Source organism: Pseudophryne corroboree, chromosome 4 (assembly GCF_028390025.1).
Source record: "Pseudophryne corroboree isolate aPseCor3 chromosome 4, aPseCor3.hap2, whole genome shotgun sequence".
Lineage (NCBI taxonomy): Eukaryota > Metazoa > Chordata > Amphibia > Anura > Myobatrachidae > Pseudophryne > Pseudophryne corroboree.
The window spans coordinates 321840328-321864900 of NC_086447.1; the positions used below are offsets into that span (position 1 = coordinate 321840328).

The 24573-nt window shown below is 45.2% G+C and overlaps 1 protein-coding gene across 1 annotated transcript in view; it reads right to left on the minus strand.

The window, feature by feature from the left end:
- Positions 1-24573, minus strand: part of MCCC1 (methylcrotonyl-CoA carboxylase subunit 1) — a 159013-nt gene that overhangs the window by 94414 nt on the left and 40026 nt on the right. The window contains exons 5-7 of the mRNA XM_063916340.1: positions 21902-22023; positions 21609-21756; positions 17721-17842 (exon numbers count right to left, since the gene is read on the minus strand). Coding sequence (XP_063772410.1) covers positions 17721-17842; positions 21609-21756; positions 21902-22023 — 392 coding nt within the window. The remainder of the gene's footprint in view (positions 1-17720; positions 17843-21608; positions 21757-21901; positions 22024-24573) is intronic.

Sequence of the window (24573 nt, forward strand, 5' to 3'; positions counted from 1 at the left end):
ACCTTAATGGAACCTAATTTAAGGCCCAAATTCACTCCAGTTTGTAGGAAGTGAAGGAAACGACCCAGGGGTATATTTACTAAAATTCGTATTTGTACCGATATGGAGTGAGATTCATCACGAATGACATCGAATGTGTAAATTTGCAACTTTTTGAATTTATGCCTCATTTACTAAGCTGTCGTATTTGTATTTTTCGTGTTTTCCGATGTCGATGTCATTCATGGTTTTGTGAGGTAGAATGCGGCCGATTTATTGGTTTTGCGGCCGTGTTATGAGTTTTTTTTTACGACTGCGTCACATTTTGGTTACGGCAGTGTTTGTCCGTTCACGGACGCGTTTTTTTCCTAAGTTTCGTTTTTGTCACTCGTCCGTGATTTGTTTGATTCGTGATGGAGGAGTGTCTGTGCACATTACTATAAAAGCGCCCCAAACCGTCCGAACCTCGTGGGTTTAGCTAGTGGAGAGGTGAGAGGAAGGTGTGTTAGGAGTTGGTGAGTTGTTTGGAGTTTTTGGCGGTTTTGAGGAGGTTCTTTGTGATTGTTGAGTGCTGTACTGTGTGTGTAAGTAGTCTTGTCATACTTGTTGTGTAGTTATTTAAAAGTCTGTCTAGTTTTTTGTCATTGGTTTTTTTTCACGTCTATTGTCATTGTTTGTGAGTGAGTGAGTGAGTGAGTGAGTGTGTGTGTGTGTGTGTGTGTGTGTGTGTGTGTGTGTGTGTGTTTGGTGTGTGGTGTGTAGTGGTAGTGGAGGAGTGTGTTTACTGTATTTTTTTCTCAGTGTTATTTGTTGTTTGTCCTGATTATGTCCCAGTCAGAGGTGAGTGAGAGGGAGGAGGTGAGTGAGGTGGAGGAGGTGAGTGAGAGGGAGGAGGTGAGTGAGGTGGAGGAGGTGAGTGAGGTGGAGTTTGTTGCTGTGGCCTCCAGTGATAGTGATGGTGTTGTGGCTCCGCAGCCACGCACCACTACAAAGACTGGCCGCAATGTAAAATTCAGTTACGCAGAAAATATGGCTTTGGTGCGGGAGCTGATGAGGCATCATCGGCAGTTGTTTGGCCATGATGCTGCAAAGGTGTCGTCACGCAGGAAGACTGTTCTGTGGGGGAAGGTCATGTCGTAAGCGTTTCTACGACATAAAGCGCCGTGTCAAGGCAAAGATGGCCAAGGAGGCTAAATCAGCCCGCCAAACCGGGGGTGGACACCCCTTCCGTGCATCTTACCGTGATTGGGAGGAGCCTGTGCGTGTACTCATTCCGCCAGAAGTGGTTGGTGCCACTCATGTCCGGGATTCGGATCGGCCAAGACAGGATGGTGAGTGTTTTTAATTTTTTTTAACATCTGTGCTTTGTCCTTAGTTGTCTGAAATGTCTTCTATCTAATTGTGATTGTCAGTTTGTTCATTCTTCTAATGTGTTGGTGATGTAGTGCAGGCCTGCCCAAACTGTGGCTCTCCAGCTGTTGTAAAACTACAAGTCCCATCATGCCTTGCCACAGTTTTGCTATTAGGGAATGCTAAAACTGTGGCAGGGCATGCTGGGATGTGTAGTTTCACTACATCTGGAGAGCAACAGGTTGGCCAGGCCTGATGTAGTGTTATTCTCAATTATGTATCTTTTTATCCTTTGTCTGGTTTATTTTTTCTGGTTGCCTTGGCCTTTTTCTGGTGTTTTATGTCAAAAGTAAATGTTTGTAGGTGTATTTTAAAGAAGTGTGATGAATAGGTTTTTTTCAATGGTTTTTTTTAGATACATTTCATAGCATTTATGTTTATTGTGTGTTGTTCTGGGTTGTCCTTTGTGTGCTTGATGTGTTTTTTCATGCATATTTGGTTGTGATGTTTCCAAGTTTTAGCAGATATTTGTGGCTAGTGTTTGATTCTTAGCATCAAAAATTGGGACCTTAGCGTGCAAGATTGTGGTTGTGTCAAGCTACGACGTTTTGGTTTTAAGTAGTATAATTGTTTGCATTATGCGCCTTTGTGTATGGATTATTTTGCCAGTTTTTTAAAAATTTAAAGAATACACACCCAATGAAGTCAGGCAGAAAAGCATAAGCATCGTTTAGTTTACTTCTCATCAGGTACCACATATGTTTACATCACAATAATGAATTGCATAAACATATTCTTAAACAAAGTATGTTCATAAGGACAATCTTCATATTTCTACAGTATGCCAGAGAAGCAGCACAGCCAGGCCACATCCAACACTGCCAAGAGATGCAGATGGTGGCAATGCAGGTAAGATTTAACTGTAAACACATATTCTGCAAACACATAGAAACACAAAATGTTAATGATTATCTTATCACATAGGTTCTTCTTCGGCAAATCCCCCTCCCCTAAGGCGGCCATCACAGGGCTCGGTTACTGTGGCTACGAGGCCACCCAAGAGACGCCGTCTTGAGGCTGAAGCTCCAGCACCAGCATCACCACCCCAACGGCGCATCTCCGCAGTGTCGGCCCTGCCACCACTAGCTCTTTTGGCCAGCCCACAAAGTGAGGATCCACAATCCCCTCAGTTGTCTGGTGAGTAAACATAACAATTACGTGTAAATAAGTTAAAAAACAGTGGTGTAGATTTATTAACCTGGAGAAGGCATAAGGAAGTGAAAAATCAATGATATGTGCAAGGTGATAAAGGCAGCAGTACAAAATAAACACAACTGTGAATGTACATATTGGAGCCGTTTGCCTTGTGCCTTTATCACCTTGCACATATCACTGGTTTTTAACTTCCTTATGCCTTCTCCAGGTCTATACATCTGCACCACTGTTAGTACAGATTTTAAAAAATGACACAAATGATCACTGATCCTTGCAATAATCAACAACAACAAGCAGATGGTGTTAAGGTATTTTTAGATGGTTTAGTGTCAGATGTGATGTTGGCCGTATCAACATATTTTTGGAACATACATTTTTGTCAAAAAAAACAACATAAATGTTAAGTCTCATCCAATTGTTTTGCATGGCCAACAACACCAGTTCTAAACATAGGGCACATTAATAGTGTTCACTCTAGGCTGTTTTAGCAGGGCGCCGCGCCCTGCCCGTTTTTTAGCAGGCAAAACCCGCCCTGCCCCTTTAGCGGCGCCCTGCTAGAACAGCCGCCCGCTTCCTGCCCTCCCGGCGTGTATAGATGCCGTGCGCGTGCGCGCGGCATCCATTCACGCATTGGGAGAGAGCTGGGGGAAGCCCAACACCGATGGAGGTGACGTCCAGCACCGCCCCCAACAGTGACGTCTCCGGCCACAGACGCTCTCTATAGTAGCGTCTGTGGGCCGCACCGCCCCCTAAAATGACGTAGGCGTGGCCACGCCCCCTAATTTGCGAGGCCGCCCCCCCGTTTCGGCCGCGCGCGCACCTGTGCCTCCGGAGTCCGGCGCCCCGCCCCTTTTCACTCCTAGAGTGAACACTACATTAATACTTTTTCAACCATTGTTAATGTGTACATTTTAGACCACTCTATTTGTTAACGTTTTGGGCAGACCACTGACTGCCTTGAACAATGTATGAGTATATTGGTCAACACATTTATTGTATTGTGTGTGTTGTTCCAAAGGAAGCTTCATACCCAATATGTAAATGTAGTACTTTGTATTTGTTAGAGTTCTTCGTGTTTAAACAGTAATTATGGCTGTGAATCCAACTATTCCCACAAACTTTTAACAACTGAGTAGTGAACGTTATAAGCCACATATTTTTTCAAAAAGGTGAACAACATAGTTAAGTTTAGGCCCCAATCTATTTAGCAATTACAACATTAATATTAAGAAGTAATGCATGTTGACGTAAAGCTATAGTAAGACCAATGCTACATATTTACTAAATAGTGGCTGTCTTCAACCCCATACAGACCCAGCCATCAGCACCGAGGATGCCCAGCAGGAACGTGACCAGGAGACCTTCACACTCCACCTGCAGCCCATCGATCCAACACAGCCAACCACGGCGCAGGACATACCCCAACCACCACAAACATCCCCCAGCCCCCAATTGAGCACAACACAAGTCCACACACAAATGGGCACTGAGTTTTGGAGCCGTTGGGCCACACAACAGGCGGACCACTATGCGTGCCTCAACACTCACAGCCAATACCTGTCAAGTCTGCCCCATCATCTGCCTAGACTGAGTCGCAACTCAGGCAGACTTATAGTGCAGGTGGGCAGAATCGCAAACTCCATGGAGCAGATGAGGGCAGACAACAGCCAAATGCAATCAAACCTCCAACGCATCTTGGATGAACAGCAGCGGCAGCAACACTCATCCAGATCATCTAACATAACCAAATGATAAATGAGAACCTATCACGAATTATATCCAACAACACTGCCGCTAATACGCAGCTCACAGCAAGCTTGAACAATCTTAGTCAAAGCCTAAGTGTGTTGGCATCACACCATGAGACATCGAGCTCGGGGACAACTACACCAAGCCACATCCCAGTTCAATCCCCAGTTCGACGCTCAAGTCGAACCCGCACCAACGAGCCAGCACAATCCTCGGCACCCAGCACACACAAAAAAAACAAATAATAATGCATGCACAGAATATGGTGACCATTAAAATGTTGTTGTTTTTTGGATCATAAATTGTTATGTTCCAAAAAATAAATTGTTAACACGGAATATGTGTATTGTTTAAGTCGCTCCACAAACCACCTCCACATTAGTGTCTTGGGCCAGATGTGTATTGGTATAAATATATTGCCTGCCCCTAGGTGTCCTCAGCTCAACATGTGTCTAATCTATGGCACCCAGCACATTGGCCATGGCCGCAAGATTACATAAAGCTACCCTGATTGCATGCCACTGCAACTCCAGGGTAGGGAAGCAGAGAGAGGCATCTATGTGGCCATCCAAGACATCCAAAACCTGAGTGGACATTCCAAAATTAAAGGTGAGTGTCATGACCTGTAATCAATACAATACTGTATTCTATTACATTACAGAAGCACCACTTAGACATAGACATGTATGTATGTTTTAAGTCACCTGAATTACATATTTCTAAAAGGTGGCCTGTGAGATACTAATGACATCGCTAGTCACAGGCTGGAAGCTGCCAGTAGCCATAAAGTGCAACACAGGCAGGAGTTTGTGCAGGCCTGAGACAGAGCAAGAGCGTGCTGTCTCAGGGTCTAGGTTCAGTTTGACAACGTCATACAGAGGGTAAATGTAATTTACATTTAGTCGGAGCATCTGTATAGCAAATTTGATCAAGTTTAAACGACCACTAAAAAAACCAGCCATGCCCAGCCTACGCGGAACCTGTACAACCTGCTGACCATGTTCATTTTCCTGGCCTTGGTTTATTGTAGCCTCATGGAGCACTGTCAGGTATCCCCCAGCAAACAAGAAAGCAGTATTACACACGGTAGCAGCCATTTCAGAGTGAGAGAGGAGAAAAATGTGTTAGGGCCCCTTTTAAAGGCCCAAAAAGTCAGGTGTGAGTAATGTAGAATTGGCAACACATGTAAACACGCTTCTCAAAAGCAGGTCTACTTTTTTTTAGTCTTTTTGTACGATTAGTATTTTTTCACGGCCGCACATGCATTTTCACGGAAGAAATTTCAAATACGAATGCTTAGTAAATGACCGAGTTCTATACCTAAACAGCCGCGTTTGACCGATGGTGTATTCATTCGTATTTTTACTACACAGCCGTAATAAAAATACGAATGCCCTCATCACTGCCGAGATTTGTGCTTAGTAAATTCACAAGATGACACTTTTAAGAAAAAACACCAAATCGGTCAAAATCGGGAGCTTAGTAAATATACCCCCCAGATGGAATTCTTCCGTAGGAGCATTCTTGGTCTCACACCAAGAAACATATTTTCGCCATATACGGTGATAATGTTTTCCTGTTACTTCCTTCCTAGCCTTTATCAGCGTAGGGATAACCTCAACCGGAATGCCTTTTTCTGCTAGGATCCGGCGTTCAACCGCCATGCCGTCAAACGCAGCCGCGGTAAGTCTTGGAACAGACAGGGTCCCTGTTGCAACAGGTCCTGTCTTAGAGGAAGAGGCCACGGATCTTCTGTGAGCAGTTCCTGCAGATCTGGATACCAGGTCCGTCTTGGCCAATCTGGAACAATGAGGATTGTTCTCACTCCTTTTCTTCTTACTATCCTCAACACCTTTGGTATGAGAGGAAGAGGAGGAAATACATAGACTGACCGGAACATCCACGGTGTCACTAGGGCGTCTACCGCTACTGCCTGAGGGTCTCTTGACCTGGCGCAATACCTCTGTAGCTTTTTGTTGAGGCGGGACGCCATCATGTCTATCTGTGGCAGTTCCCACCGACTCACAATCTGTGCGAAGACTTCTGGATGAAGTCCCCACTCTCCCGGGTGTAGGTCGTGTCTGCTGAGGAAGTCTGCTTCCCAGTTGTCCACTCCCAGAATGAACACTGCTGACAGTGTGCTTACATGATTCTCTGCCCAGCAAAGAATTCTGGTGGCTTCCGCCATTGCCAGTCTGCTCCTTGTGCCGCCTTGGCGGTTTACATGAGCCACTGCAGTGATGTTGTCTGACTGGATCAGAACTGGTCGGTCGCGAAGTAAGGTCTCCGCTTGACGTAGGGCGTTGTATATGGCCCTTAGCTCCAGGATGTTGATGTGAAGACAAGTCTCTTGACTTGACCAAAGACCCTGGAAATGTCTTCCCTGTGTGACTGCTCCCCAACCTCGGAGGCTTGCATCCGTGGTCACCAGGATCCAGTCCTGAATGCCGAATCAGCGGCCCTCGAGAAGGTGAGCACTCTGCAGCCACCACAGTAGTGACACCCTGGCCCTGGGGGACAGGGTGATCAACCGATGCATCTGAAGATGTGACCCGGACCACTTGTCCAGTAGGTCCCATTGGAAAGTCCTCGCATGGAACCTACCGAAGGGAATGGCCTCGTATGACGCCACCATCTTTCCCAGGATTCGAGTGCAATGATGCACGGACGCCTGTTGTGGTTTCAATAGGTTCTTGACCAGAGTCATGAGTTCCTGGGCCTTCTCTATCGGGAGATAAACCCTCTTCTGGTCCGTGTCCAGAATCATGCCCAAGAAGGGCAGACGAGTCGTAGGAACCAACTGCGACTTTGGAATATTGAGAATCCAGCCGTGTTGCTGTAACACTTTCAGTGAAAGAGATACGCTGTTCAGCAACTGCTCTCTTGATCTCGCTTTTATGAGGAGATCGTCCAAGTACGGGATAATTGTGACACCTTGCTTCCGCAGGAGCACCATCATTTCCGCCATTACCTTGGTGAAAATCCTCGGGGCCGTTGAGAGACCAAACGGCAACGTCTGAAATTGGTAATGACAATCCAGTACCGCAAATCTTAGGTACGCCTGATGAGGTGGATAAATGGGGACATGAAGGTACGCATCCTTTATGTCCAGTGATACCATAAAATCCCCTCCTTCCAGGCTTGCGATAACCGCTCTTAGCGATTCCATTTTGAACTTGAACCTTTTTAAGTATAGGTTCAGAGATTTTAAATTCAATATGGGTCTGACCGAACCGTCCGGTTTCGGGACTACAAACATGGTCGAATAATAACCCCTTCCCTGTTGAAGGAGGGGAACCTTGACCACCACCTGCTGAAGATACAATTTTTGTATTGCGTATAACACTATTTCCCTCTCTTGGGGGGAAGATGGTAGGGCCGATTTGAAATACCGGCGAGGAGGCACCTCTTCGAATTCCAGCTTGTAACCCTGAGACACAATTTCTATTGCCCAAGGATCCACCTGGGAGTGAACCCACATGTGGTTGAAATTCCGAAGACGTGCCCCCACAGGGCCCGGCTCCGCCAGTGGAGCCCCAGCGTCATGCGGTGGATTTTGTAGAGGCCGGTGAGGACTTCTGTTCCTGGGAACTAGCTGCGTTGTGCAGCTTCTTTCCTCTGCCCCTACCTCTGGCAAGAAAGGACGCACCTCGGACTTTCTTGTTTCTTTGTGAACAAAAGGACTGCATTTGATAATGCGGTGCTCTCTTAGGCTGTGAGGGAACATAAGGCAAAAAATTTGACTTTCCAGCTGTAGCTGTGGAGACCAGGTCCGAGAGACCTTCCCCAAACAATTCCTCACCCCTGTAAGGTAAAACCTCCATATGCCTTTTTGAGTCGGCATCACCTGTCCATTGCCGAGTCCACAGGACCCTTCTGGCAGAAATCGACATAGCGTTTATTCTAGAACCCAGTAGACTAATGTCTCTTTGAGCATCTCTCATATATAGGACAGCGTCTTTTATATGCCCCAGGGTCAATAATACAGTATCCTTATCTATGGTATCCAATTCCTCAGATAAGGTATCCGTCCATGCCGCTACAGCACTACACACCCAGGCCGACGCAATTGCCGGTCTTAGTAAGGTACCCGAATGTGTATAAATGGACTTCAGGGTAACCTCCTGTTTGCGATCAGCAGCATCTTTGAGGGTAGCCGTATCCTGGGACGGCAGGGCTACCTTTTTGGATAAGCGTGTTAAAGCTTTGTCCACCCTAGGGGAAGATTCCCATCGTAACCTATCCGTTGGCGGGAAAGGATACGCCATAAGAATCCGTTTGGAAATCTTCAGTTTTTTATCTGGAAATTCCCAAGCTTTTTCACATAACTCATTCAGTTCGTGTGAGGGGGGAAAAGTTACCTCAGGTTTTTTTCCTTATACATATACACCCTCGTGTCAGGGACAGGGGTTTCCTCTGTGATGTGCAAAACATCCTTTATTGCTATAATCATATATTGAAGGGATTTAGCCAATTTTGGCTGTAACTTTGCATCATCGTAATCGACACTGGAGTCAGAATCCATGTCGGTATCTGTGTCAACAATTTGGGATAGTGGGCGCTTATGAGACCCTGACGGTCCCTGCGACATAGGTTCAGGCACGGGTTGAGACCCTGACTGCCCCAATGCATCAGCCTCGTCAAATCTTTTATGCAAGGAATTAACATTATCATTTAAAACCTTCCACATATCCATCCAATCAGGTGTTGGCGCCGTCGGCGGAGACACCACATTCATTTGCTCCCGCTCCTCTCCCACATAGCCTTCCTCATCAGACATGTCGACACAAGCGTACCGACACACCACACGCACAGGGAATGTCCTTTCTGAAGACAGTTCCCCCACCAGGCCCTTTGGAGAGACAGAGAGAGAGTATGCCAGCACACACCCCAGCGCTATAATATCCCAGGAATAACACAATAACTTAATGTTAACCAGGTAGCTGCTGTATGTTATAGTTTTTGCGCCTAATTATGTGCCCCCCCTCTCTTTTCAACCCTCTTCTACCATGTATCAGCAGGGGAGAGCCCGGGGAGCTTCCTCTCAGCGGTGCTGTGGAGAAAAAATGGCGCTGGTGAGTGCTGAGGGAGAAGCCCCGCCCCCTCGGCGGCGGGCTTCTGTCCCGATTAAACAGTAATTTTGGCAGGGGTTCATACATATATACAGTGCCCAGCTGTATATATGTGTTCTTTTTGCCAATATGAGGTCCCAAATGCTGCCCAGGGCGCCCCCCCCCCCGCGCCCTTACAGAGACCGGAGTATGTGAGGTGTGTGGAGCAATGGCGCACAGCTGCAGTGCTGTGCGTTACCTCTAGTGAAGATCATGAAGTCTGCTGCCGCCTGTGATGTCTTCTTTTCTTCTCATACTCACCCGGCTTCTGTCTTCCGGCTCTGCGAGGGGGACGGCGGCGCGGCTCCGGGACGGCTCCGCGGCGGCGCGGCTCCGGGACGGACGGCGAGGGTGAGATCCTGCGTACCAATCCCTCTGGAGCTAATGGTGTCCAGCAGCCTAAGAAGCAGGACCTAGCTTCAGAGAGGAGGGCTGCTTCTCTCCCCTCAGTCCCTCGATGCAGGGAGTCTGTTGCCAGCAGAGCTCCCTGAAAATAAAAAACCTAACAAAATACTTTCTATCAGTAAACTCAGGAGAGCTCACTGAAAAGCACCCAGCTCCTCTGGGCACAGTATCAAACTGAGGTCTGGAGGAGGGGCATAGAGGGAGGAGCCAGTGCACACCAGGAACTAAATTCTATCTTAAAGTGCCCATGTCTCCTGCGGAGCCCGTCTATCCCCATGATCCTTACGGAGTCCCCAGCATCCTCTAGGACGTTAGAGAAATATATATACATATATATATATATATATATACATATACATATACACACATACATACACACACACACATATTATAAATATATATATATATATATATATATACACATACATACATACATACACACACACACACACACATTTTATATGTGTATATATATATATATATATATATGTGTATATATACACACACACACACAATCACTACTCACAGAGCACCGTCCAGCACAGACTCCGCACGTTGCCAGGGAATTCCTCCTTCCAGCCTGCGTGCTCAGCCAGTCACTGAGCCGCAGGCTGGAGCATGACTTCCTCCCATCGGGAGGATGAGACGTCACTCGGCAAGCTCTGCAGCGCCAGCAGCTGCAATGAGCGTGACGGCGGGGCAGGGCTGTCAGTGGGAAGGGAAGGGCATTTCAGTGCCGCGGATCGGATCGAGTTAGAGATCCGATCTCCGGCGGGTGGCGGGGGCCCTTTTCTGACAGGGGGGCCCGGGGACTTACCCCCGGAGTTCCCTCCCTTAAACCGGCTCTGGGGGAAATATGCACTCTAACTAGGTGTGCGCTGTGGGCAATGCCCCTTCTGCACACACCTAGTTACGGCGCTGTGTAGAGTGAGCAGAGACATTAGCCAGAATAGGGAGATCAGCTCGAGAATATGCTTCTGAAATAGTCATCCGAAAACAGCTCGCCAGTGTCTGCTGGTCAGCAGACCATCCTCTCTTGTGAAATCCATAGAGAACGAAGAGAGTTTCTGTCTTTCTGATGGCACTGGTACAAATCCACGTAGATCCTTAAATCACGGACCACGTCCAAAGATGCATCTCCCACAGAAAGATCCGGCCCTTGAAAAGCCGGTACTACAATTTCTTCGTTAAGGTGGGATTTAGACACCACCTTAGGAAGATAACCAGATTTGGTTCTGAGAACAGCGGCTGAGGATGGTTTCCTTGCTCTAAGCATTGTTTGAATTACCTGTTGTGAAAATCCTTTTGCTTTCAGGATGGTAGTCTCAAGAGTCACGCCGTCAAAGACAGCCAATCCAGGTGCTTGTATAACAAGGACCCTAAGACAGCAGATCTGGACATTGAGGGAATAGAAACGGAGCATCCACTGACAGCCTATGTAGATCTGTGTTAACAATGTCTTCTGGGCCAAGCCGGAGATATTAGTATCACAGCGCCTTTTCCCTGTTTTACTTTTCGCATCACCATGGGCAACAGGGTGATTGGTGGAAACACATAGGCCAGACGAAAGTCCCATCTTACTGACAGGGCATCCACCTAGGTCGCTTTGGGATCCTTTGTCCTTGACCCGTAAGTGGGAACTTTGTTGTTCTGACGGGAAGCCATGAGATCTATTTTCGGCAACCCCCACTTGTCTACCAGAGTCTGGAAGACCTCTGGGTGTAAGGCCCATTCGTTTGCATGAAAGGTGTGTCAACTGAGAAAATCCCCTCCCCAGTTTAGGACTCCCAGAATGAACACTACAGACAAGGCTTGATGATAAAGTTCTGCCCACCTTAATGTGCGGCTTACATCCTTCATTGCCTTTTGGCTGCGAGGTCTTCCCTGATGATTGAGGTACGCTACTGCCATTGCATTGTCCGAGCGAATTTGAACTGGCTTCCCCTGAAGAATGTGCCTGAATGAGTGCCATATATATGGCTCGAAGTTACAATATATTTATTGGCAGGCAACTTTCTTCCTTGATCCAGTGCCCCTGAAAGTAATTTTTTTCTGACACTGCTCTCCAGCCTTGAAGACTGGCATCCGTTGTCAGAATCTCCCAATCTGAGATCCAAAAGGATCTCCCTTTGTCCATATGGGATGTCTGCAGCCACCAGGCTAATGACCTCCATATATCCAGAGGAAGGACCATAGTCTGAGTTTTTATTGTCTGATGTAACCCATTCCATTTGAATCAGATGTTGAAGAGGCCTCGAGTGGAATTGAGCATACTCCATGTCGAATGTCGACACCATTGATCCCATCACACGCATGGCTGCGTGAATGGATACCCTTTGACTGTGTAGCAGCTCCTGAATCCTCAACTGTATTGTGGATATTTTGTTCAGAGGTAAAAACATTCTCTGAAGACCATAATCCAATACAGCCCCCAAGTGCGTCATACGTTGTGACGGAACCAGGGATGACTTTGCCCAATTTATGAATCAACTGTGTCTCTGTAAACAAGCTATTGTCTCTTGCAGATGATACTGAAGCAATTCCTGAGACGGCGCCAGGATTAACAAGTCGTCGAGGTATGGAAAATCCTTATCCCCTGTCGACGGAGATAAGCCGCCATTACCACCATCATTTTGGTGAACACTCTTGCAGCTGTGGCCAGTCCAAATGGTAGTGCCTGAAACTGAAAGTGTCGCTGGAGGATAGCAAACCTGAGATAGCACTGATGGGACTGTGCTATAGGAATATGCATGTAAGCATCCTGGATATCCAGGGATACCATAAAATCCTCCAGCTCCATGGCCAAAGTAATGGAACGTAAAGTCTCCATATGAAAACGAGGCACCCAAATGTACTTGTTCAGCACCTTTGAGATGGAGTATGGGCCGGAATGACCCTTTTGGCTTCTTAACTAGAAATATGTTGGAATAGAAACCTTGTCCTTGTTGCTCAGGAGGAACTGGAATTATCACTCTTGATTGAAGCAAATTCTGAACTGCCTCTTGTAAGGCCCTGGCCTTCATTTCTACTGAAGATGGCCTGGTACAAAATAACCTTTGTGGAGGATGTTTCTTGAAGACAAACGCATAACCGTGAGATACCACTTCTTGCACCCAGGCATCTGTGTTGGATTGCTGACAGATCTGTGCAAAATGAAGAAGTCGGCCTCCTACCCTGGGGTCCCCCAGGTGGAGGCCCACACCATCAGGCTGATGGCTTATCTTCTGGCTTGGAAGCAGGCCCTCTGGTAGCCCAATACTTTTTAGTCTTACCAGACTTGTCAGATTGGGACTGTTTACCATAACCCTTTCTTTTTGCTTTCCCTGGGTCCGAAAGGGCCGAAAAGCTGGAAACCTAGGTTTGGATTTGTGTGTTGACATAAACTTCACTTTCTTGGAGTCTGCCTCTGACTCCAAAACACTGTTTAATTCTTTACCAAAAAGAATATCTCCAATAAAAGGCAAAGACTCTAGAACCTTCTTGGACTCTGAGTCAGCCTTCCATGTATGTAGCCAGACAGCTCTGAGAGCTGCTACTGCTGAGGCTGATGCTTGAGAAGCAATAGTACCCATATCCAAGGCTGCTTCTTCCATAAAAATAGCCTCCTGTTTAATATGTGCAATATAGGAATTTTGCTCTCTAGATGCCAATGAGAGAACATCCTCCAATGCATCAGCCCAGGCTGCCACTGCTTTTGCCATCGAGGCTGAAGCCATGGCTGGTCTTATAATTGCCCCACACAAGGAGAATTATTTTTTTTAAACATCTGTTTTTCTTCCCGTAACATCATTTAATGATGTTGAAGGCAGAGGCAATGTAGATTTTCGCACCAATCGAATGACATGTATATCTACTTTGGGAGCCACTTCCCTTTTTAAACAGTTCCCAGCTGGAAGAGGATAATGGGAATTCCATTTCTTTGGAATTCTAAACTTCGTACTGGGTGTAACCCAAGCCTCTTGCATAATCTCCATCAGCTGTTCTGACCCCAGAAATTCAGTTCTGGCTGTTTTGGGACGTTCAAACACAGGAGCCTTGGATTTTAACAAATGCTCTGCTGCCTCCTCTAAGGATAGACTGGCTTTCATAGCACTAATTAGCTCAGGTATATCCACTGAGCTGGGACCTTCATCCTCATCTCTGTATGCAGACCCAGAATGCAAAGAATCCTCATCCTTCGAAGTGTCCCCATCTGCAACATGTGTAGACTGTGAAGATGTTGTTTCATGTCTGTATGATTTACTTTCCACAGGCCTTTCAGCCTGTTTTTGTTGAAAGGCTGCAGATTCCTGGAATGGATGTGATAAAACCCAGGGGGAATGTTGCATGTAGGTGGTAACAGGGTAACTTATCCCTGGTGTAGGAGCTGGTACCATCCGCTCAGCTATACTGGATAATGTCTGTGCAAAAGAAGCCCATGGGGGTTCAACTTGAACCTGTGCCTGCCTTGGATTATTCAGGAGGCTTTGGTGAAAGCTGTAACAATTTACACATAATACATTTTAAACCAGATTCTGAGAGGTTAACCCAGCTTTGCAAGACAAACATGAAATCAGTGTTGGTCTGCTGTGGAGAGTGATCCTCCTCACCCTTGCCTCTCTTAGACATGGTAAACAAATCACACACCTGTATGATGTTAACTACACAATTTGTGACTGTAATCACTTTATAGCTTGCTAAAGTGACATACAATCTGATTCATCCCTGCCTTGCACCAGCATTGAGGATCGGTATATACACAGAAACTGATAGGAATAGTAAAGTCAGCAATCACACTAGCAATCAGTCACAAGTTATACATTAGTATAAAAAGCAATATGAGCACATATTCAACTACAGATACATTTCAAGTATGTAGGAGAAACATATTACTGCATTACATTATATAGGACATTAAATGTATTCAGTAGCACAGCGAAAGAAACGGCAGCAATAGTTTACAGACTCAAATGCATCAGGCACTTATCCAACTACTCATACTCAATGGTAGGTAGAGACTTAGTGCTATATCACCTGGCTCAGGAGAGTGGGATACAGGGAGACTTCACCCAGCTTCCAGGATCGATCAATACGTTAGTAAACGCCGAGTGGATCCAGACGCAAATAGTGTACACAAACGCCCAGTGAACGCAACAGTGAACATATATGCCCAAGTGAACACCGAAGCACCAGTCACACAGCCACCTATGCTGCGACTGGGTCCTTTTAGATACACAGCGTGAAGCGGGAAAACAGTTCATAGCGGGAAACTCGGAGGAAACTGGTCATGAACCGGGGGGAGGATCGACCAAGTGAGCATCTTACTCCCCACTGCTGACATCAACCCCTAGGCCCCAGGGATCTCGGCCTCACACTAATCCCAGAAATCTATGATCCCTGGGGCCTAGCGCTGGTGCACCCAAAGTGGACGCGTTAGCGACTGTTCGGTAGTCTCCTCCCGAAAACAGTGCGACTGTGTCTTGGGTCTCTCCCGCTAAGCAGAACTGACGCTTTACCTTCTCCCCGTGCTCCGGCCACAGCCTGGTAACGTCAGCTGGACTTGCTAGTACATCCTACACAGACGCCCGCCGAAACAGCACTGTACACGTGGGTAAGCGTTGTCCCGACCCGGCAGGGAGTTGTTGGAGCGACTTTTTCTAAGGTGCGTGTAGGACGCTTTTTAGAAAACTCGCTCAAAAAACATAAGACTATAAAAATAAATTAAATAACAAGCTTATGGATGCCAAAATTAGCAGCCCAAAGATCGAGGTCCTGCTCCTGCAGCCCCAACAAAATAAACTGAATTGCCTGAGCCAGGAGGCGGGGATATATGGGACTGGCCTGTTGCATTCTGGGAGACCGAAAGCTTTTGATCGTTGGTGCCAATCCGCTGACGCTACCTCATATCCCAATGTATATCCTGTGGATAAATACTGTGGACCCTGCAGGAGAAATTACAATGAAATTTATGGGATACCAGATGTGTGTAACCCATCAGCAATAGGCCATTTATCGGTCTAGTGACAGTTAGACCATGAAAACAAGTGTCTGACCACTTCAGAATGCAATAGTAATGCATTGTGTAACTAGGGTATTCTTTTGGACAATTTGATATTTGCGCAATCACAAAAAGCAGCCTATAGGAAAAACGCAAACCCTAGGAGTCTCTCTCCAAGAAACCCCAAACAATAGTATGTGAGAAAAAAAGGATTGGGAATGCGTTCCTTCTGGCGCTAGTAAACACACTTCTGCCAGTGAAATCACAGCCACAACTTAATTGTGCACAGAAAAAACACAAATAGGATAAAGGGTATTCCTTATCTTATATAGATATCCAGACGATTCGTTCTCAGTAGATAGGACTATTCCGTTTATAAATTCACATGTGAATAAAAAAGAAGTATCATGTGTAATACAATTACAACATCTTAATACAGACATACAATGGTGACATAAAACCGAAAACATGTGAAAAACTGGCACAGTCCTTTGTAAAGGAGAGTCAGAATAATTACCAGCAGGTCTGAGTACCAATAAAAGTACTCAAACAAGTTCTTAATAAGTTCCCAATCGCCTCTCCGGAAAAAGCAGACTGGAACTCGTTCCTGGTAATCGTTCAGCAATCCAGATGTAATAGTAGCGACTGTACTGCAGACCCCTCAATAACCAACGCGTTTGTACTGCAAAGCAGGTGGAAACGCGTTGGTTATTGAGGGGTCTGCAGTACAGTCGCTACTACAGGTTGAGTATTCCATATCCAAATATTCCGAAATATGGAATATTCCGAAATACGGACTTTTTTGAGTGAGAGTGAGATAGTGAAACCTTTGTTTTTTGATGGCTCAATGTACACAAACTTTGTTTAATACACAAAGTTATAAAAAATATTGTATTAAATGACCTTCAGGCTGTGTGTATAAGGTGTATATGAAACATAAATGAATTGTGTGAATGTACACACACTTTGTTTAATGCACAAAGTTATAAAAAATATTGGCTAAAATTACCTTCAGACTGTGTGTATAAGGTGTATATGAAACATAAATGCATCCTGTGCTTAGACTTAGGTCCCATCGCCATGATATCTCATTATGGTATGCAATTATTCCAAAATACGGAAAAATCCGATATCCAAAATACCTCTGGTCCCAAGCATTTTGGATAAGGGATACTCAACCTGTATTACATCTGGATTGCTGAACGATTACCAGGAACGAGCTCCAGTCTGCTTTTTCCGGAGAGGCGATTGGGAACTTATTAAGAACTTGTTTGAGTACTTTTATTGGTACTCAGACCTGCTGGTAATTATTCTGACTCTCCTTTACAAAGGACTGTGCCAGTTTTTCACATGTTTTCGGTTTTATGTCACCATTGTATGTCTGTATTAAAGATGTTGTAATTGTATTACACATGATACTTCTTTTTTATTCACATGTGAATTTATGAACGGAATAGTCCTATCTACTGAGAACGAATCGTCTGGATATCTATATAAGATAAGGAATACCCTTTATCCTATTTGTGTTTTTTCTGTGCACAATTAAGTTGTGGCTGTGATTTCACTGGCAGAAGTGTGTTTACTAGCGCCAGAAGGAACGCATTCCCAATAGTAATGCATTGTCCTTAAACAATATGGCATTATAAAGGCAGGAACAACTTAATTGTCATGCATGGCACACACATAATTTACAATTGAATGCTTTTTTTCTATAGTATTGCAATTCTTGACCCCATCCCCTGTCCCTGATAGCCAGGGCCCACAGACAGGAGATCATGCAAAATGGTGGCTAGAGTTACAATTATAAATGACACCATGCATTAAAGTGACATACAGTATCCAACATGCACAAGACAAAGGCTAAACTGTTATAAGTTCTATGTATAAGCACTCTATTTTAAAGCAGCTGAACATACAGAGTCTGGATACCTTACCTGGGATTGTCAACAAACTTTTCAATTAACATGACATCATCATTAAATGATTTTATTGCTTCTCTTCGAGCAGACTCAAGTTGTTCCACAAACTCTTCTTCGGACCTTGCAATTCTCATGCCCTGAGTTACAGCAACAAATATTTAGCTGAACGTTAAACAACATTTTCATGTACTGTAATAGAACATGTGATATCTGCCAGTAACACAGAAAAGCTGTTGTCCAGTCCCATCACAGTAGTGGTCAGTTCTTCCCAATAAAACTCCAAACGACCGCTGTTCTGAGGTTTTCAAAGTCTGGTCTACAGATGCAATAATTCTTCCATTACATTACACTAGTTATTGCCTTGGTTTATGAGTGTGTAGCACTGCAGCACAGTGTACAGCACTGCTTCATCACAGCCCATTCATCACAGCCCCTGTCCAGGGCGCACTAACAAGCTTGAATGAGGTATGGTAGGAAAGTTAATAATCTCTGCACAGCACTGGGTAATAGGATTGGTGCTACAGTATATAACCAGTAAGAACAACAACAGAAAATAGCTTATCTTTTAATAAAGGTGCATGTAGGATAAATAAAAGTTGTTACAATGATTGTTAGACACCAACTCAAAAGAAGTTGCTGGTCTATATGTGCTTTACCAGGCCAGCTGGATTGATGTACTGTGACCACATCAGAGAGATTATTCATTATGTTTTCAGAATTGTATCCATGGCTGCAGATCAGCTTCTTCTTAGCGATGTTTTGGCAGACGCATGAACCAGATACTGATGAAGCAGGCAGAGAAATGCTGTTTGGTTTTCTTTCCTATCATTATGCGAGACACTACACTGTGGGGAAAATTCTATAAAGCTCGGGAACCATTCTGGCAGCTCCTGTGTGTCAACTCTAGAAGGCTGATTGAGATTCCAGCCTATGGAGTTGCTACCAACATAAGCCTATCGCACTGAACACAATCTGCCCCAGTGGCTACCTAAATTAAACTGTCAGACTAATAGGTAAAAGAATGTCCCATGCTGTCCCAAGGTACAGTAAGTGCAATTGGATTACAGTGAAATATCCCCATGCCCTATACCCAGTGTGCAATCAGAGTTTCCACCAGCTTTGTTGTCTCTACAATCACCGGTAAGACAATGGTGCAAAATTGTCCCAAGCTTACACAATATTGTTAAAAGGTGACTTCATTGTGCGCATATTTATAATTCACTCTTAGGGGGGGTCAATCCAATTGCGGGCGAAGAGTGTGAGTTGCCATTGCAATGGGGTGGACATGCCAGCAACAGCACCACATCTTGCACACCTCGTAGCCTGCCCTCCCCATGAACTCACACAATGTGTATACATTCCTATTGGGCTGTGAACAAAATTGTGTGCGTCTGAGTTGCCGTATAGTGCAGCGTTTGCCGCACTAACTCGCAGGGGCAAAAACACTGCCCGCAATTGACTCCTTAGAATACAAGGTATACACAATACTATTTTCTTTCAGTATTTTCAGTTTTACCACAATATCCATTAATTTAGGACCACCTATAAGCTACCAGACTGAATGCCCCCTTACACAGGGAACTGTCCTGCGCAAAAATAACTTTGTATTTCCAAAATTTTCTTAAGACCCAGTTAATTGCTCTTTCCTTATGGTTGCAACCGGTGATTCTGAAACGGAACCTATCTGACTTGAGGGAGTGTCTGGGATTCAACATTATGTAAAGCTGTTTGTGATTCAGAGTCAAATAACAATAGTGATGGTGAAAAATCAATGAGTGGCACGACTTTCCTCTTGCAGATACAGTATATGGGCCCCCGCATTAGCTGAATGGAATCTCACATTACCATAAAGGTACTGCAGTAAATCTGGCTTCCGCAGCTGCCCACAACTACAGCCACTATGCGTACAACCGAGAAGCAACCCCATAGCAAACTCATGATTAAATGTAGACTATGCAGGTGCGCAGGTAGAAACATAGAATTTGACGGCAGATAAGAACCACTTGGCCCATCTAGTCTGCCCCTTTTTTATTTTATCCTTTAGGCAATCTCAACCCTTTTTTAACCTTAATTCTTTGTAAGGATATTCATATGCCTGTCCAAAGCATGTTTAAATTGCCCTACAGTCTTAGCCTCTACCACCTCTGATGGGAGGCTATTCCACTTATCCACTACCCTTTCTGTGAAGTAATTTTTCCTTAAATTTCCCCTGAACCTCCCCCCCTCGTCTCAATGTATGCCCTCGAGTTCTAATACTTCTTTTCCTTTGAAGAATGTTTCCCTCCTGAACTTTGTTAAGACCCTTGATATATTTGAAAGTTTCTATCATGTCCCCCCTTTCCCTTCTCTCCTCCAAACTATACATGTTAAGATCTTTTAGCCTTTCCGGGTAAGTTTTGTGATGTAGGCCATGCACCATTTTAGTTGCCCTTCTTTGTACACTCTCTAATGTATTTATATCCTTCTGGAGATAGGGTCTCCAGAACTGGACACAGTATTCCAGATGGGGCCGTACCAATGACCTATACAGTGGCATTATCACTTCTTTTTTCCTGCTACTGATTCCTCTGCCTATGCAACCAAGCATCTGACTTGCCTTTCTCATTGCTTTGTTGCATTGCTTTCCTGCCTTCAAGTCACTTGAAATAGTGACTCCTAAATCCCTTTCCTCCTCAGTAGTTTCCATTATAGTACCCTTGATACTATACTTAGCCTTTGGGTTTTTGAGACCCAAGTGCATGATTTTGCATTTTTTAGCATTAAACTGTAGTTGCCACGTTCTTGACCATTTTTCAAGCCTACCTAGGTCATTAATCATTTGTTTGACCCCTCCCGGTGTGTCTACCCTGTTGCATATCTTTGTATCATCTGCAAAAAGGCATATCTTCCCTTCAATACCATCTGCAATGTCACCAACAAAGATATTAAAGAGAACTGGACCAAGTACAGATCCCTGGGGTACTCCACTGGTAACATTTCCCTCCATAGATTGAACTCCATTAACTACGACTGTCTGTTTCCTATCCTGCAACCAGGTTCTTATCCATTTAACTGATTTATAATCCACCCCCAGGCTTTCAAGTTTATTTAGCAGTCTGCGATGTGGGACAGTGTCAAATGCCTTACTAAAGTCTAGATATGCTACATCTACAGCTCCCCCTTGATCTATTATTTTCATCACAGAGTCAAAAAAGTCAATAAGATTTGTTTGGCATGATCTCCCACCAGTAAATCCATGCTGTTTTGGATCCTGTAAGTTGTTTGATTTAAGATATTCCACTACTCTTTCTTTTAATAGTTTTTCCATTACTTTCCCTACTACTGATGTAAGGCTTACTGGTCTGTAGTTACTTGCTTCTTCCTTGCTTCCACTTTTGTGCAGTGGAACTACATTTGCTCTTTTCCAGTCCTCTGGAATAGCACCTGTATTTAGTGACTGGGTAAATAATTCTGTTAAAGGTGTAACCAGCACATCTTTTAGCTCTTTGAGTATCCTTGGGTGTATCCCATCTGGTCCCATTGATTTATCCACTTTTAGTTTTGAAAGTTCTGTTAGGACCTTCTCCTCTGTAAATGTATTTTCATCAGGTAGGAGTGATACAATCTGCATGTCATGTGCAGTGTTATAACTTGTTTCTGCCATTGAATCACCAGTCCCTTCTTATTATACTGTATATTAATATAACAATGTTGGTGACTGACACCCTATAACTTAATGGCGAGAAGTGTTTTAAGTATTTTGGTATTGCTACTTGTTAGTTCTGAAAACAATCAATAAAAAAAAAATACTAAATAAAAATACCTAAGTGTCTTTTGTATATACGAACCACCATTTATTACTACATGATTAAACATTATTATTATTTGCTAGGATCAAGTCAATGCTGCGGAATCAGTACTTACCTTACCGCCTCCCCCACGAACTGCTTTAATCATCACAGGATACCCGATAGCCCCAGCCTGTTCTCTAAGGTGTTGGTCAGATTGGTCTTCCCCATGGTATCCCTCTATGATGGGAACACCGGCAGCAGACATAATGGACTTTGATGTGCTTGAAAGAAAAGTATATATGTGATTGGGATGTAGTTTAGTTTTCATTGCCGTGTATACTGCATATGTATACTTTGTCACATTTTATAAGGAAAGGATTGTACAGTTGTATTTACTGGTACACAAACACAAAATTATAAATTTACCTTTTTATTCCCATATCTCTAATAGCAGAGGAAGGAGGTCCAACAAAAATGATGCTCTCTTTCTTACACAGTTCTGCAAATTCTGTATTTTCTGACAGGAAACCATAACCTGGATGAACAGCCTGCCAGAACAATGAAAATGTGTACAATAAAGAATCAGAGACGAGAAGTAAAAAATAAGAATTTACTCACCGGTAATTCTATTTCTCGTAGTCCGTAGTGGATGCTGGGTACTCCGTAAGGACCATGGGGAATAGACGGGCTCCGCAGGAGACTGGGCACTCTTAAAAGAAAGATTAGGCACTATATCTGGTGTGCACTGGCTCCTCCCTCTATGCCCCTCCTCCAGACCTCAGTTAGGGAAACTGTGCCCGGAAGAGCTGACATTACTAGGAAAGGATTTGGAATCCAGGGTAAGACTCATACCAGCCACACCAATCACACCGTACAACTTGTGATAACTATACCCAGTTAACAGTATGAACAACAACTGAGCCTCATTCAACAGATGGCTCATAACAATAACCCTATAGTTAAGCAATAACTATATACATGTATTGCAGAAAGTCCGCACTTGGGACGGGCTCCCAGCATTCACTACGGACTACGAGAAATAGAATTACCGGTGACTAAATTCTTATTTTCTCTGACGTCCTAGTGGATGCTGGGTACTCCGTAAGGACCATGGGGATTATACCAAAGCTCCCAAACGGACGGGAGAGTGCGGATGACACTGCAGCACCGAATGAGCAAACTCAAGGTCCTCCTCAGCCAGGGTATCAAACTTGTAGAATTTTGCAAAAGTGTTTGATCCCGACCAAGTAGCAGCTCGGCAAAGTTGTAAAGCCGAGACCTCTCGGGCAGCCGCCCAAGAAGAGCCCACCTTCCTCGTGGAATGGGCTTTTACTGATTTAGGATGCGGCAGTCCAGCCGCAGAATGTGCAAGTTGAATCGTGCTACAGATCCAGCGAGCAATAGTCTGCTTTGAAGCAGGAGCACCCAGCTTGTTGGGTGCATGCAGGATAAACAGCGAGTCAGTTTTTCTGACTCTAGCCGTCCTGGAAACATAGATTTTCAGGGCCCGGACTACGTACAGCAACTTGGAATCCTCCAAGTCCCGAGTAGCCGCAGGCACCACAATAGGTTGGTTCAAATGAAACGCTGATACCACCTTTGGGAGAAATTGGGGACGAGTCCTCAATTCTGCCCTGTCCATATGGAAAATCAGATATGGGCTTTTACAGGATAAAGCCGCCAATTCTGACACACGCCTAGCTGAGGCCAAGGCCAACAGCATGACTACCTTCCACGTGAGATACTCCAACTCCACGGTCTGAAGTGGCTCAAACCAATGTGATTTTAGGAAATCCAACACAACGTTGAGATCCCAAGGTGCCACTGGAGGCACAAAAGGGGGCTGAATATGCAGCACTCCCTTAACAAACGTCTGAACTTCAGGCAATGAAGCCAGTTCTTTTTGAAAGAAAATAGACAGGGCCGAAATCTGGACTTTAATGGATCCCAATTTTAGGCCCATAGTCACTCCTGACTGTAGGAAGTGCAGAAATCGACCCAGCTGAAATTCCTCTGTTGGGGCCTTCGTGGCCTCACACCAAGCAACATATTTTCGCCATATGCGGTGATAATGTTTTGCTGTCACATCCTTCCTAGCTTTTATCAGCGTAGGAATGACTTCATCTGGAATGCCCTTTTCCATTAGGATCCGGCGTTCAACCGCCATGCCGTCAAACGCAGCCGCGGTAAGTCTTGGAACAGACAGGGCCCCTGCTGTAGCAGGTCCTGTCGGAGCGGCAGAGGCCAAGGGTCCTCTGAGATCATTTCTTGTAGTTCCGGGTACCAAGTTCTTCTTAGCCAATCCGGAACGATGAGTATAGTTCTTACTCCTCTCTTTCTTATTATCCTCAGTACCTTTGGTATGAGAGGAAGAGGAGGGAACACATAAACCGACTGGTACACCCACGGTGTCACTAGAGCGTCCACAGCTATCGCCTGAAGGTCCCTTGACCTGGCGCAATATCTTTTTAGCTTTTTGTTGAGGCGGGACGCCATCATGTCCACCTGTGGCCTTTCCCAACGATTTACAATCAGCTTGAAGACTTCTGGATGAAGTCCCCACTCTCCCGGGTGGAGGTCGTGCCTGCTGAGGAAGTCTGCTTCCCAGTTGTCCACTCCCGGAATGAACACCGCTGACAGTGCTAGCACGTGATTCTCCGCCCATCGAAGAATCCTTGTGGCTTCTGCCATCGCCATCCTGCTTCTTGTGCCGCCCTGTCGGTTTACATGGGCGACCGCCGTAATGTTGTCTGACTGAATCAGCACCGGTTGGTTTTGAAGCAGGGGTTCTGCTTGACTCAGGGCATTGTAAATGGCCCTTAGTTCCAGAATATTTATGTGTAGGGAAGTCTCCTGACTCGACCACTGTCCTTGGAAGTTTCTTCCCTGAGTGACTGCCCCCCAACCTCGGAGGCTTGCATCCGTGGTCACCAGGACCCAGTCCTGAATGCCGAATCTGCGGCCCTCGAGAAGATGAGCACTCTGCCGCCACCACAACAGAGACACCCTGGCCCTCGGGGACAGGGTGATCAACCGATGCATCTGAAGATGCGATCCGGACCATTTGTCTAACAGATCCCACTGAAAGATCCTTGCAT